Source organism: Gordionus sp. m RMFG-2023, chromosome 3 (genome assembly GCF_954871325.1).
Source record: "Gordionus sp. m RMFG-2023 chromosome 3, tfGorSpeb1-WG-v2, whole genome shotgun sequence".
Taxonomy (NCBI): domain Eukaryota; kingdom Metazoa; phylum Nematomorpha; class Gordioida; order Chordodea; family Parachordodidae; genus Gordionus; species Gordionus sp. m RMFG-2023.
Window position 1 is genome coordinate 25,570,029 of NC_088777.1, and position 16,156 is coordinate 25,586,184.

Below are 16,156 nucleotides of genomic sequence, written 5' to 3' on the forward strand. Positions count from 1 at the left end.
TTTCAATAACTCGATTTACAAACGTATAGATATTATTACCTTGGAACAGAAACCATTAATTGATGGTTTTTGTAATTTAATAAATATATTAAAAATACCAGAGTTGTTAAAGTATCTAAATATAAAAATGTGGTATCTGTATCTAGATAGATTTTTGATTAAAGTATCTGTATCTAGATATTATTTTAGATGTATCTGTGTTTGTTTTTAGATACTTTTTAAGATACATTTTGATATACTTCTATTTAACGCTTTTTTATATTATAAATAAAAATACTTGAATGTAAAATTTATTTTATTTCATATGAGCATAATATTAATATATATATATATTAAAAAATTATATATATGGTAAATTCCATATCAAATCAACCAAGGTTTCAACCCGACCCCCTTCAATTTTTCTTAAATTTTTTGTACTGGTAGTATATACTATAACTAAGAAAAAAATAAAATTTTATCTTCCAACACTGTTTACCCGCTAAGATATGGCCGTTTAAAGCGCGGAAAAATGGTACATTTTTGACAAAATGCACCTCATTTATTTTCAAATATCTCGAGAAATAATTAAGTTAGAAAAATAATTTAAATTATATTTTGTAGCTTAATAAAAGTTCTTTAAAATGACATAAAAATAAATATGATGGACATTTTATTAATATCGAAAACCGGATGTGTAAGACCGGAAATGGCCATAGAAAAAAAGGTATTTTTTTTTTAAAATTTTTTTTTTGTAGATAGATCACTGCTTTGTATTTGTTCAAAATATAAGACTGGGATGAACATGGGTTTAGGAGTTATCACTCTTTATATGGCTAAAATTGAACAAATTTAACATTAATATCATCATATTTTAATTTTATGAATAGTTATGAAAAAATGTTAATTTAAAAATTATATCTAAATGATAAGCCCTAATTTTTTTATCTTTATAAAAAAAATTTGAGAGGTGACTGGGATAATGAGCTGTTTAAAACTTTAGTTAAATTTTGTCTTGAAGTTAATTGACAAAATAATTCTAAACATATTTATAACTTTATTTGCCTCAAATTGCTTTACATATAATACAATCAAAAATTTATAATTAAAATATATCATATATTATAATCATCCAAGGAATTTTAATAAATGATGACTTTTGTTTTCGTCTAGAGGAATAAAAGCTTGGAACTTTGTGTTCCAGAAATTCTCTTTGCTCTCAAAAATCTGCTTTCAAGATGACTTTCTATGTTCATATATTCATTATTGCTCACAAATATATAATTTACCCCATAGATATTATTTCTTGCATAGTTAAATAAATCTATTGTTGTCAATATGTGATGTTCATATGGACGTTGCAAGCTTGCTCGAGCTGCTAACCGTTTAGTAACGGCCCCCAAAATGTCGCATGGACTTTTACCTTGTGCGGTTTCAAAAAATGTCACTCAGCCTTTATCCCAAAATCATTTTCATGATTGTAGAGATTAATGAAACCTTTTATTTTTATATTGGTTACTGCTGCATCAGAAAAATAATAAATTTTAGCCACTCTATTAAATCTTTCCTTCAAGAATACGATCAATTTTTAAAATAAATAAAATGCACATGCGTTGTGCTTTAAACAATCTGATATAACCACTAAATTTACATGTTTTATTATGTTGTTCTCACGATAATAAATTATAAAAGAGTTGATAGTGGCTTGATTATTGGTCTGATTAAATCCTTGTGCATGGTTCTACACTACAAATGCATAGTTTTCTGAAAAGTCTACAATAACTAAGAATTCGCCAACATTTAAATTAAATTTTAAAAAGTTTCGAATTAATGATTATCGTGAAGCTATAAACAAATGAGGAATTAAATTGTTTAATTATTCAATTAAATAATCTACAATTTCGTCAGCGGATTTTGTCAGTGTTTCGAGGGTAGTTCAATCAACTGCTAATCATTGAATGTTTTATAATCTATAAAATTCTCGTCAAATAATATAATAAGCCTTTCTTTTAACTTTGAATATAAGGGGGAAAATTTATTGTTGAATTTCAATTTTGGTAGATTATTTAATGCTAAATAATTATTTTGTCAAGTAATTTTAATTTCGAGATAAAATTTAACTAATGTTTTAAATAGCTCATTATCCCAGCCACCTCTCAAATTTTTTTTATAAAGATAAAAAAAAATAAGGGCCTATCATTTAGACATAATTTTTAAATTAACATTATTTTATAACTATTCATAAAATTAAAATATGATGATATTAATGTTAAATTTGTTCAATTTTAGCCATATAAAGAGTGATAACTCCTAAACCCATGTTCATCCCAGTCTAGTATTTTGAACAAATATAAAGCAGTGTGATATCTATCTATAAAAAAAAAATTTGAAAAAAATACCGTTTTTTTCTATGGCCATTTCCGGTTTTACACATCCGGTTTTCGATATTAATAAAATGTCCATCATATTTATTTTTATCTCATTTTAAAGAACTTTTATTAAGCTACAAAATAAAATTTAAATTATTTTTCTAACTTAATTATTTCTCGAGATATTTGAAAATAAATGAGGTGCATTTTGTCAAAAATGTACCATTTTTCCGTGCTTTAAACGGCCATATCTTGTAAACAGTGTTGGAAGATAAAATTTCATTTTTTTCTTAGTTATAGTATATACTACCAGTATACAAAATTTAAGAAAAATTGAAGGGGGTCGGGTTGAAAATCGACTTTATTTTTGTTGATTTGATATAGAATTCACCATATATGTAAAAATATTAAAACTTATATATAAAAAAAAATATATAAATATTAATTAAATATTATGTCCGAGTTATCAATAACAAGCAAATTCTGATATTACAATCCACCTCAAGGAATTTGCCATTTTTAATTGCAATGGAATTGGTATTTTATTCTATTATAGTAATTTTTAAAATTAATATGATGACGAAAATGACGACATTCTTCCATGACCAATTTGACCATATTTTAAAATAATATCTCAAAATAAAGAAAACAAATCTCTGTTAGTAAAATGTTTGCTATGTCTACCAAAAAATATGCAAATTTTAGTTAGCATTACCTCAACTTGCTACATTGTAAAACATTTAAGGGTATAGATACTAAATAAATGTTTACAATTTTAATTTTAAATTTTAAGAGAAAACATCAAACACTCCTAATCCAAATAAAAAAGGGGAAGGAGAAAAAATCTACTAAAGAAAATATTGGACTAGGCTCATCGTCCATGATTTTTTTTCCAAGAGACCTCAGACTTTAACCCAAACCACTTTAGATGATTTAATAACTGATTTTATTATAGATAGCATTCAGGCATTTTCAATTGTTGAAAATCCTTCATTTATAAAAATGATCAAAACATTAGCTCCACAAAAAAATATAATTTGCCGACAGACAGTGGTTGTTACTGAAATCTAATAATTCTTTATAATCATTTAATCATATGTTATATTATTTTATTAATGATATATAATAATTATTTATATTAATCATATATTATATTAATATCTAAAAATCATTATTTTAGTTATATTTTGATAAATATGATATCGAGACAATAAATTTTTTAGATCATTTCATGAATTTTCACAATAGAATCCTAATTTAGGTTTATTCAAACCTTATCTAAGAGTATAATAAAAAGTGTATCTGTACATATATACATTTTAAATTGTATCTGTATCAAGATAACTTTTTAGAAGCTGTATCTAGATAAATTTTTGGATGATGTATCTAGATCCATTTAAAAAGTATCTTTTAACAACTCTGAAAAATACCGATAAACATTGATGTCTTGTTTGAGGAGATTCAAATTATTTTCTTTTATATATAATATAAATAAAGTAACTCCACGACAAGGGTTGCGAACCCGGGCTTTAAGGTTAAAAAAATAGGTAGGTTCGGTTCGAGTTAGGTTAAGGGAAATATTTTTGAACCCGAGTTTGGTTCCGGGTTCAGCTCGGGTTTAAGATTTTTGAACTGATAAAAAAATATTCTATATTTAAATCAAAATTAAAAAACTAGACATAAAGTTTTTATTTTATTTATAGGGAAAATATAGTTAAAAATACAAAGTATAGTCATGTAAAGATTTAAAAAATTTTATTTAGACGTATTTCTTATATCCAATATAATAATTTTTACGTTGACTTGTTCACTTTAATTTTCCTCTAATTAATAATCTTTGAGAATAAGTTAAAAATGGAGTAAATGAATTAAGTTGTTTAAAATTTATTAACACTTCACTTAAATAGAAATTTGAAAATATTATATAATGTCATGTAAATTATTAATATTTGTATTTAGAATTATACAAATATCTTATAATTTAAACACTACACTGAACCCACTTGATCCCGGGTTCAAATAAAATTCTCGGGTTTGGTTCGGGGTTTTGAAAATTTTATAAATGGGGTTCAGGTTCGGTTTGGGTTCAAATTTTTTCCCCAAAAACCTGGGTTTTCTTCTCCGTGGGTTCGAACCCCTGTCCACGACAAGAAAGTTAATTTGAAAAATATTACCTTTTCTGATATTATAAAACGTTATTATAAGAAATAATAGGCAGATAACTAAAATAATTCACAATCTAGGCGGAAGGCCGGTATAACCGCTAATTTTTTTTTTAGCAATTTTAATATTTCACCCGCAAAATACCAATTTTGACCTGGCAACCCTGGTTGGGGATATTCAGCTACCTCGGGAATTGTAGGAGCCACGCAAACCTTTAGGAGTCGTTGGCCTCCAATTATACCGCGCAGTATATAGAAATAAGAATCAATTTAATTTAAATCGCAAATTAAATCAAATAATTTACGATTTTTATATTTAAAAAAGTTAATGGGTTTAATTATATATATTCTAAAGAGAATCAAATCTATTATAATTTTTTAAAACTTCACCAATTTTTATGTTTAAAAATTGTAATTAAATGGGAAAACTGTAGAGGTAATAAATTTTTTAATGGATTCGATTTTCTATTTTGAAATAAATTAACATAAAAATTGATTTAAATCAATAATTTATAAACTAAATTGATTTAATTCGCGATTAAAGTCAAATAGCTTTTTATTTCCATACTCTATGGGGTGGTATTTGTTTAATAACTGGAAACAGACGACGCCACTAATCGGCAAGATAGGCGTGCTGAAGAATGTCAATAATTTCAAACCCACCGCAATCAAAGATATCTGCGTGCAGATCTTAATTATATAGATAAATTTAAAATTTTACAAGGAGAGCAAATCTTAAATCTATGAGGGTGTCATATTAGCTATAAATATTTTCTAATATATTAAATGCTTTTATTTATATAAAATAGAACTGCTCATTTGAGAAAGAGGCGAAATCCCTAATCAAACTAATTAGCCATAAAACAACAATCTCAAGGGCTCTTTTGATTAAACAAAAAATCAGTGTCGAAATATTACATTATAATTTTAAATTATTTAAAGATACATGACCGTCATCAGAGGATGATGACTATTTTTAACAAAATTTTATATTTTTTTTCTAAATATGTTATCATATATGCAGTTCACATATTATTCTAATTACTTTATATAATTTGATTATTAAATTAATAAAAATTGTCAAGATTCACTATTTTTAAACAAATATTAATTAATTTTTCTGATCGATAACTTTTCGGTCCTACCTTTTCAATTTTGATAAAATTTTGCATACTGAGAGAACATCATTAGAAAATAGAATATAAAATATTAGCTAAAAAGTACTAATAGTTTTTAAGATATCATTGGCCAAAAATATTTTTGAAAATTGCGATAAATTAAAAAATAATACTAAAAATTATATGTCATTTTGCAACTCTATTAAAAGCCTTAAATATAAAGGATTTATATAAAATAATAATCTTACGGTTTTTATGTAAGTTATAAATTTTAATCCTGAAAGCTCCAGGTGTTTGGCTTTCCGAATTTCTTCAAATTTAATATTTTATTATTCACTTATATCTATATGTAAAAAAAATTAAACTTGGGACAGCCATGAGTTATTTAGTTATTATGATTTTTTAATAAAATAATTTTTTTTTAAATAATAGATAGCGCTCCTATATAAAATAACGCATTTTTGTTAAAACTATTTTTTTAAAAAATTTTATTCTTTTTTAAAAATAAATAATAAGATTTTCCAACACTATTTAGAAAGAAAGAAAGTCGCATGTAAAAATTATTGTTTTATAACAAATGATTAAATTTCCTAAATTTCTATTATCTTCTACTGGAAACATCATAATTAATTGTTGAAAGATAAAAGTCAGTTCTCATGCACCTGCCTGCTATTAATTAATTTTAATTTTACAAATATTTCGAAGAAATAATATAAGTGAATAATAAAATATTAAATTCAAAGAAATTTGGAAATCGAAACACCTGGAGTTTTAAGGTTCAAAGTTTAACTTAATAAAAACAGCAAGATTATTTTTTTTAAAAAATCTTTATTATTAATAAAAGGCTTTTAATATGTTACAAAGTGACATATATTAAAGGTTTTTAGTACCATTATTTTAAACTTATAGCTATTTTTAAAAATCGTATTTTAGGTATTTTTGGCTATAAATATCTCAGAAACTATTAGTACTTGGAGGCTAAAATCTTGGAGTCGATGCTTTCTAACGATGTTCTCTCTGTAGAAAAATTTTATTAAAATTAAAAAGGTCGGGCCGAAAACTTATCGATTTGGTATGGAATTACCCCTCTATCTTACTAAAAAAATACATAAATAAAAAAATTAATATAAGAAGAGGATTTTGAAAGTCAATCAATGCGGTTCTACTAAAATTATATTAAAAAAAAATTATGTTATAAAGTATCATTATTCCTTAATTTTCTAAATTTAAAAATCTAAAATAATTATTGAAACTTAAATGTCTGAAAGTAGTGGATGTAGAATTGCAGGCATTGTACCAGTCGGGGACCCTTCAAAACTTCTGGTAAAGGCTCGATGTTGGCTAGAACCCGTCTCAAGCACTTTATCATATAATAAAACAAAACGGTTATATTTAACAGTGGTTAAGTAGCACCCTGGACTGGAAAAATAATTTTCCATCCTGGCAGGATAACTTGATAATTTTTTTTAAAAGCTTAGAGTTAGACAATCATGTCTTTTTCTAATAAAAAATTCATTAAAGACTGGGTCGGAAAACTTGGGCGGGAATTCGGCCTGCCCGGGCAAAAACTTTTTTAAGGGCAGGCGGGCGGGTTAAAAAAAATTAAATCATTTAAGTAAATATTAATAATAAATTGTTCTTATGAACTTTTTTGGATATTACAAATTAAAATGTCCTTTTTTGGTATCATAAAAACTATTTTCTTAAAATAAATAAACTTTTACGTATATTTAAAACAACTTTGGTGGAAACGACAAGAAAGAGATTTGCCAAAACTACCAAGATTAGCAAGAAAAATATTGGCAATTCCTGCAACTAGTGATTCTTCTGAACGAGGATTTAGCATTGCTGGAAGGTTTTTAGAACAAAGAAGAACGTGTTTGAATCCAGAAAATATCGATTCATTATTATTTTTGCATTATTAATTACATATAGTATCGATTTTTTATTTATATTATTTTCATAAATATTTTATTTGATCAAATAAATTATCCATAATTTTAATTGAATATTTTTTATGCTTAATATAGTAATTTCCTAAAAAAAATTGTAGAGGTGTAATGATGAAATTTTTTTTTATTAGATGCTTAAAAAATTTAAAGAATGTACATAATTAGATTTTATAATAGCGGGCTTGGGTTAAATTTTTTTTATAAACAATGAGTGGGCGAATAAAAAATTTTAGAGTAATGAGCGGGCTGGTATTTTTTGAAAACAATGGGCAGGCTGTGTGGGTGGGTTAAATATTTTTAAAACATTGAGTGGGCGGGCTTATGATCCAAAAAACCCCCCAATGCAGACCTCTGTTCAGATATTTATAATGATTTAACTCTTTATTCCGATTAACTTCGGGTCCCTGATAAAAATACAAGGATATGATTGAGGAATCTTCTTCATACTTTTTACTGCATGACATAAGTATTTATGTTGAAAATGTTACAATCGCTTAACATTTAGTTAAAATGGACGTTAGCAATAACAATAGCATTCACATAAAAATATTCATTTCACAATTCGTAAAACATTTCCAAGTTTTTATTTATCCATTACATTCTTTTTATTTTATAAGAAACCATCCCATTTGATATTTGGACCATATATCTTGTCTTCTAGTGAAGATATTCGTCACGATGACCCCCTGGGCTCCATATTATTCTGTAGAATTCATGATTTGATAACTAAAATCAAAAATGATTATTCGTTGCTCCCTGCACCTATGGTATATTCATGACGGGGTCATATATGACAATTCTTTAGAAGTAGAAAAGTGAATTAATATTACGAAGGATTCTGCCAACAATCTCGGCTTTGTAATTAACCAAAGTGAATGAAAATATCGCGAAATTAATGATTCCATATAACACTCTTGATTTTAAGCATACCTCGTTCCTTTACTCACTGCGAATAAGCCAAGTAGAGAAATTGCAAATCTATTCTTAGTAACTACTTAAACATCAAATTCCCAAGCTACTTTCCAAACATGGCGGTCTTGTTTAAGATCCCACTGTCGATCTTGCGTTTTCATCGCTAGCCACCTATAAACACAGACAATAAACCACCATGTTAAATATAACTAGGACGGAATATTCAAGATCTGTTGCAATTACAACCGAATTTCCGATTTCTATAAAACATAAAAATTGAAATCTTACTACTCATAAAAAACTCCGTTAATTACCTTATTTTGAGTCTTTCACCTATGGCTATATCCACATTCAATGAACTTATCAAAGAGGGAGATTTTTTAGAAGTTATTTTATCTAAATCTAAAACTTGAATTGAATAACTACGAAATCAGCTTGCCCTATCTAGAGGCTCAACATCCCATCCTCCTTACCATATTTCTTACCGATAATGACAGTATGGCGCTGCATTTTTACCTGTAATCGCAATCCTGGTCGGCAAACCCAACTAAAGAATAGTAATAGCCATTCTAAAATGTTTGTTTTATTAATTCAATTTCTCCAGATAATTAGTATTTTTCCTTATAAAAAAATATTACTTTTTCTTTTTTCTCCCCACCCCCTTTCCTTCATATTAATATAGAGTCATTTATCGCTATAACAACTTTGATATATTAATTTGCTTTGCTATTAAGGTTCATATTTTTATTGTTTGAATTATATTTTAAAAATAACGATCCAATAGAAGGAGGGTTAGGATTCCTTACTTCCGAAATTTCTTGGCATTAAACGCAGTCATTTTAATTCTAAAATAAAATTTTCCTTTAAAAATGGCCAATATTTTTATAGCAAGAAGACAATATTATTAGCAATCATTAATTAATCATAGTCATGTTAATCCGTTATTTTCAAAGATCAATTTTCATAGAAAATGGCAGCCAATGTTTTTGAAGTGGAAATTAATAATATTAACGATTGCAGTCGACAATAATTATTTTCAAATATCGATCAAATAAGTGGTCACAAATGTTCTAGCTATAAAATATATGTTTAAATATTCAATATTGTTCAATTGGAGCGCTTAGTTAATAATTATTATGGAATTAATTATGTTAAAAACATGTTTTAAAGAGAGCAGAGAATGCGATCATGGTATCATATTTTATAAATAAATCTTATAAGACAATATTTCGTCAAGTTCATTTATTTATAAGCTAATATTTACCTTGTGCAATGGGGTTTGCTTTTAATGAGTAGATAAGTAATTTTTAATAATATATGATGCTTGTTCAATTCATCCAACTTTAGCTAAACTTATATTTATTTTGATCTATATTAATTTTGGATTTAATCATATAAGCAAAAAGAATCGTCAGGAAGCAAATACTTAACAAGAATCAATTAAGGAAATTATTATTCGATTATTTTCCCTATTCCTAAATCACAATAGTAGCAATTTCATTATCGGAGAATACATGAATTAAGTTCTGAGATGTGAAGCCATTAAATTCGACAACCTACCTATGATGCTGAATAATGTTTTATGTCCTGTTGTTATGAGCTTTGACCCTTTTTTATGATTAAACGATAAATAACTTTATAAAAATTTATTATCAAAAAATGGTCTAAATTGCAAGTTTTGAATAGTCTGTGTTTTGATAAATTAGTAAAATTTTTAATATAACATATTACCTATTAAGAATTATTAACTTTTCAAAAGTAACCTTTTACAGTTTTAAATATTTGCAAGATTTAAAAATATTTAACGAGACACATTCATCCTTAAATGGTCTCTTTTAAATGAGATTATTAATCTTGGGGAATATAAAAAATAAAGTTATACTTAATCTTTCGTGATAAAGCATCAAATATCGCATTAGACATGAGAAACAAAAATTTGAAGTGTTTCTTGTTTTGCCCATTAGCATGGTTTTTTACAAATAAAACATATTGATTTTTCATGACATTGGTTCAAAGGTAGATAGATGGTAAATAAAAGTTAATATAAATATCGGATCGGTTTTGTATGAATATCAGATCAGATTGATGAAAATTTTGTTTTCGTTTTGGTCATATTAAAATTTAACGTTTTATTAGTTAAATATCAAAACATCCTTCGTAATCAAGTATTAAAATTTGTTTGAATACTGTGCATTGGTCAAACGTAAACCTGTGCGCCGAAGCCTCAATTGACGGCGGCGGTTTTTTAAATTTTGTTATCGGCGTTCGGCGGCGCTACGATTTCCCCGCCGCTAAGGCGTGCTATTTATTTAAAATTTTTTAAATGAATTTAATTTATAATTTTAATGTATTACATTTTCTAAGTATACAATCTTCCTAGCTAAATTAGCAAGCCTAGGAAGTTCCAATCTCTTTTTCCCAAAAAGTTAATGCATCATCTTCTGGTATAATATGTTGGCTGAGCAAAATATGGCATTCTTGCTTTATATTGTCATGACCGAACTATTTTAGCTATATATGAATTGAATGCGGCCATAATCTACAACTTGAATCTCTCTGTGCATTTCCATCATGCTCTAAAAGTTTTAAATGTCTAATAAAAGTTGCAATGATGTCTAGAATTCGAATTTGCATATTCTGAAACAATTTTAAGATTTCAAAATCTCGAATCAAGTATTATCGCTAATACCGATGTTTATCTATAATATATATAAAGGCTGTCACAAAAATCATGTCACACTTTATGATATATATTCAAAAAATCGTTTATTTTGAAAAGTGCCTATGGCCCAATCGGGCATGACTTCGCTTACAAATCTTGATGGATTATTGGACTTGGGTTCGAACCTCGGTAAATGTTTTTTTTTCTTAATCTGGTAAAATATTTTTTTTTCTTAATCTGACAAAATTAATCAAATAGATACGATTCAAAGTTTATAGCTACTTTAAAATTCAAGCTATTTTCCTGCACAAGATAATTAAATACATTTAGAACTTTATATGCATCAAGTACCAATTCAAATATGAGATTTATTTAAATACTTTTTTAATTCTTGAATTTATGTATAATTTTAAATTTAAACCATTATTTCTCTTTTATATGAAGGACGAATCAGAAATTTTCCTATCTTATGAGGTGTTGTTTAAAAATTTATATTTATTTGGGGTTATTCTAAAATTTTCCATTATTTTTATAAAATATGTTAATAAAGTATATATTTAGTAATTTTAATTTCATAATCTAAAAATTTATCATTGCTTGATGAGAGTTTTATGTTAAAACCCTTAAGAAGGATCCATTCCACATTGAATTTTATACAACTTTATATCTCTTAATTAGGTAATTTTTATGCATAAGTAAATATTTGCATCTCTCTTATCTTTTCTGAAATTGGCCTTTCTACATGCATTCCATAGTTTTGTATATTTTCTCATAACTTCATAATTAATTGTAGAATGTATATTTTTCATAACTTATTATAACATTTTTGATTAAATGTATAACTTTTTTGTTTTTCTTATATATAATTTGACTATGATTTAAGTTAACCTCCTATTATTTGTTAACTTAGAATATCTTTTTATTTTTTCTATTGTAATTTAATAACAATGTCTTAAATTTAAATTTATATTTTGTAACTAAGTAATAAATCATTTGGAAGGGTGGTGGTTTGTTTAAAATTTAAATTAAGATGAACATACTTTTAGCATGGTACTTTAATATGTATTCATGATTTTCATATAAATACTAGGAGCTAACCAGTAGAATGATAGGTAAATCAGATATTTGCCCTTCATTTGATCCTAATTTTGAAAAATTTTTCCAATAATATAAATGGCAAAAAAAAATTTACATATTAGACAGATTTAATTCTTATAAACCCCTACATCGCACTATTTTTCTCCAAGGAAGAAATAAATTATTCTGAGTTTTGTTGGGTTTGGGAAATATTTTTCACAATTAATATGGGCTTGGAAGAAGCTTGGGAAACATTTTTTAAAATTAATATAGTCTTAGATTCTTGAAATTTTTTAATTTTAAATATGGGTTAGAAATTGGCCTGAAAATTTCTTTTGGAGGCCAGGCCTGATCAAAAACCAAGGCCCATGCAACTTTCATATTCTGATTGTATTTTTAAATGCATTGTGACTTTTTATATATTTTATTTCAGTTCTCAACTATCAAAATTATTATGGTCTTTTTGAGAAAATTTTTCCAAGTGCGAGGATCTGGCTTGTGAATTTTTTTAATATTAGGCATAGGTGTAATATTTAACACAGAATATTTATAGTAAAAGCTAATTTAAATATATTTTTATTCAAAAATAGTATTCATTCTTAGTCTTAATGGGTTGGCCTTTGTCTGAAGTAGGGGTATAAAAAATAGATATGGTTTTTAGAGATTTACCTATTTCCCAGGTTAAGAAAAAATTTTGAAAATTACTATGGGTTGGCCAGGCTTGGAAAAATTTTTTTTATAAAATTTTTATAGGTTGGTCTGGGTTTGAAAAATATTTTTATAAATTATATTAGGCTGGGCTTGGGGAAAATTTTTCAAAAAATATTATGAGCTAGAATGCTTGAGAATTTTTTTATTAATAACTATGAGTCAGACATTGGCCTAAAAAAAATTTTATGCAGGCCTGGGCTCGGCCTGATCAAAAAACCTAGGCCCATGAAAATCTGATTTTGATTGTATTTTTAACATTATGATTATTTAAATATTTTATTTCAGTTCTCAACTACCAAAATTATTATATTCACTGGGCTTGGAAGAATTTTTCAAAATTATTATGGCTTTGTACTTTGCCTGGGAATTTTTTTAATATTAAATATTAGGTGTAAATGATCAGTAATATTTATCAAATAATATTGGTATTATCAAGTAAAAGCTTTAAATTTAATTTTACCAAACCATCGTATTTACACTTGGTTTTAATGGATTAAACCTGGCATGAAGGGGGGGGGGGATTAAAACAATAATAATTGGATATTATTTTCTAATAAGAGGTAACAACTATCATAAAAGTAAGAAGAAAATTCTCATTCCCCGTCATTTTTGACGGGCTATCTTCTAGTAATATAATATTAATGAAAATATTATATAAAATAAATTACTCGAAGTTTGGTAATTGGAACTATGGTCAAGATTTTTTTGCATATTTTCTTTTAGGCAAATGATATCTGAGTATTCAGATTTACTGTTTATATATGTGTTTCTATTTCACTGAGAAATAATAATCCTAAATTTATTGTTGATTCTTTTTGGAAGGAAAAAAATTCCACCGACTCTCTGAATGGATTTAATAATGTATAAAGTTTGTCAATTATATTTATTCGGCATTGAAAAGCTTAACGGTTGTTTTCCTATTTTTTAAAACATTGAAATCTTGAACACTAAGGATGTTTCCTTATTTCAAATTCCAAATCGGACTCGATATCTGAGACTGAAATCTCTAATTTTTTTAATCAGAATATTAATTCTGGCAACTTTTTTATGCCATCAACGTAACTTAATTATGAAATTCATGTCCTAAGTATAAATGATGCTAATAATATCCCAATCTGACGTTTCTTTTGATGTTAGCCCTAACATCAGTTACCATCTGTATTATTTGGTTTTTAAGTGTAATTCCTCTTCTATACTATCGATCTCAGATAATATGATTTCAACAGTATGATTTTGTGTCACGTTTATAGTTGCCAGGGTAAAATATTTTAAATCAATATTTTCATTTAAATCACGAAGACTGAACCGTGATATAATTTCGGCGCTTGAAATGATCTGTCCATAAATCAAAATTAATAAAACAGAATTTTGATACAGAATCAATCAGATTTAAAAGATGCGCCTTAATAGATGAATAAACATCATCTAGTGCACATCGTCTAATGTTGCCCTCTCAGGCTATTCTGACGAGGAACCAAATATCATATTTCTATTTTAAATTTCAAACCGTTAGAAAATCAGCTATTCCTTTATGTTTATAGAATCAAATGGCATTAAATCTAAGATCACATCAAAACAAATATTGCCCTATTCGATTTTATATCTATACACTAAAGAATATTTAAAAAGCATCAAAATAAGAGCTGAAATGAAGAAAATTTTTGAATACTCAAAAAAATCAATTAAAGCTGGCAACAAACATACTAGTGTGTTTAATTAAAACGTGTAATTCCATAAAAAATTTAATATGTATTAATGTTTGTGTAATTTTGAAATATGATGTATGAATATGAATGAATGTTAATGATATACACTATTTTATTATATGCCAATAGAATACAATTCATAATTTAATTTTATTAATCTTAGTATTTGCATTTAAATAATAACTTAATATATAAATATAATTAAATAGTAATCTAAAAATTATGCAAGCCGCGCCACCGTCATAAAAAAATTGGCAGCAAGCTTAGCCGTTCATCTCAATCGGCGGCTTTTCGGGCGTAAATAAAACGCCAAAGGTGCCAGCGTGAGCCGGCGGCGCACAGGTCTAGTAATACGTCAATATATTAATATTTCTTTCCATTCACTTTATTGTTTATTTAATTGACATTTTTATATGAAAATTTAATTTATAACCTGTAAAATTGAATCACAGTACCTAACCAAGTATGGGCAAAAGCTTTTTCTGAAGAGAAATGCCGTGCGTTTTCCCCTCGTTTTAGCGCGAAAAAAGATGAGGGCAGGAAGGTATTGGGAAAAGAAAGCCACATTGTGAAAGAAAAATATCCGTCTACCCAAAAGATATCCATTCCTTAGGTGTAAATGATAACGCTTTAACTCCTAAAAAAATATGTTATATGTTAGTCACATATTTATTTATATTAAGTTTTGAAAAAAAATAAAGATATTGCCATAATATTAGTGATGTTAAAAGTTACTTTTGAAACATAACTAGTTACAGTTACTAGTTACATTGGCAAAGACATAACTAGTTACAGTTACTAGTTACATTTTTACAAAAGTAACTAGTTATTAGTTACAGTTATTTCCAAAAGTAACTAGTTACTTACTTTATACATCATTCATATGCGCATCATTTATTTATTGAATGCATTTATTTAATATAAAAAAAATTAGGATAAACAAAGTATAATCAGTTATTTAAAATAATATACAATTTATTTATATAAAAAAATATCTTTAAATGAATATTTACATTGAATATAAAAATATATATTTGCATTGAAAAAAAAACATTTATTTTTCATAAAAATTAGAATCTAATAATGTTTATTTGCTTTTAACAACAAATTAATTTCAAAGTTATTATCCAGGAGACGTGCTCGTTTATCTCCAAAAATGAGCTTACCTAGACTGAACAAGCGCTCTACGGGAGCACTTGATGTTAGAACAACATTATATTTAATAAAAAGTAATTTTAACTTTGGAAAATCGTTATATAAAGAAAAAGTGTTGTTATTAGATTTGATAAAGTTTTCTATAAGTTCATTAACCAGAATATTTTGGCGCTTTAGGTCAAAAAATCCAACTAGATCAAGTGATGTTGGTTTTGAGCATGATTCATTCGTCTGGGATTCACTTTGAGGTATTAAGGTATTTATTAAATTTAAAATTTCCTCCTTTTTTGCTTTATTCCTTTCTTTCCTAATCCAAGGCCAGTCAGTTTTAAATAAAGGGTGAAGAATTGTAG

General features: G+C 26.4%; 1 protein-coding gene across 3 annotated transcripts in view; it reads right to left on the reverse strand.

Annotated features, from left to right (window-relative positions):
- LOC135926163 (uncharacterized) overlaps window positions 1–16,156 on the reverse strand; it is a 90,723-nt gene that overhangs the window by 11,216 nt on the left and 63,351 nt on the right. For all 3 annotated transcript variants that reach the window (XM_065461899.1, XM_065461898.1, XM_065461900.1), the window contains 2 exons: window positions 15,082–15,285; window positions 6,882–6,988 (listed from right to left, as the gene is read on the reverse strand). In XM_065461899.1, the coding sequence (XP_065317971.1) occupies window positions 6,882–6,988; window positions 15,082–15,285 (311 nt within the window). The remainder of the gene's footprint in view (window positions 1–6,881; window positions 6,989–15,081; window positions 15,286–16,156) is intronic.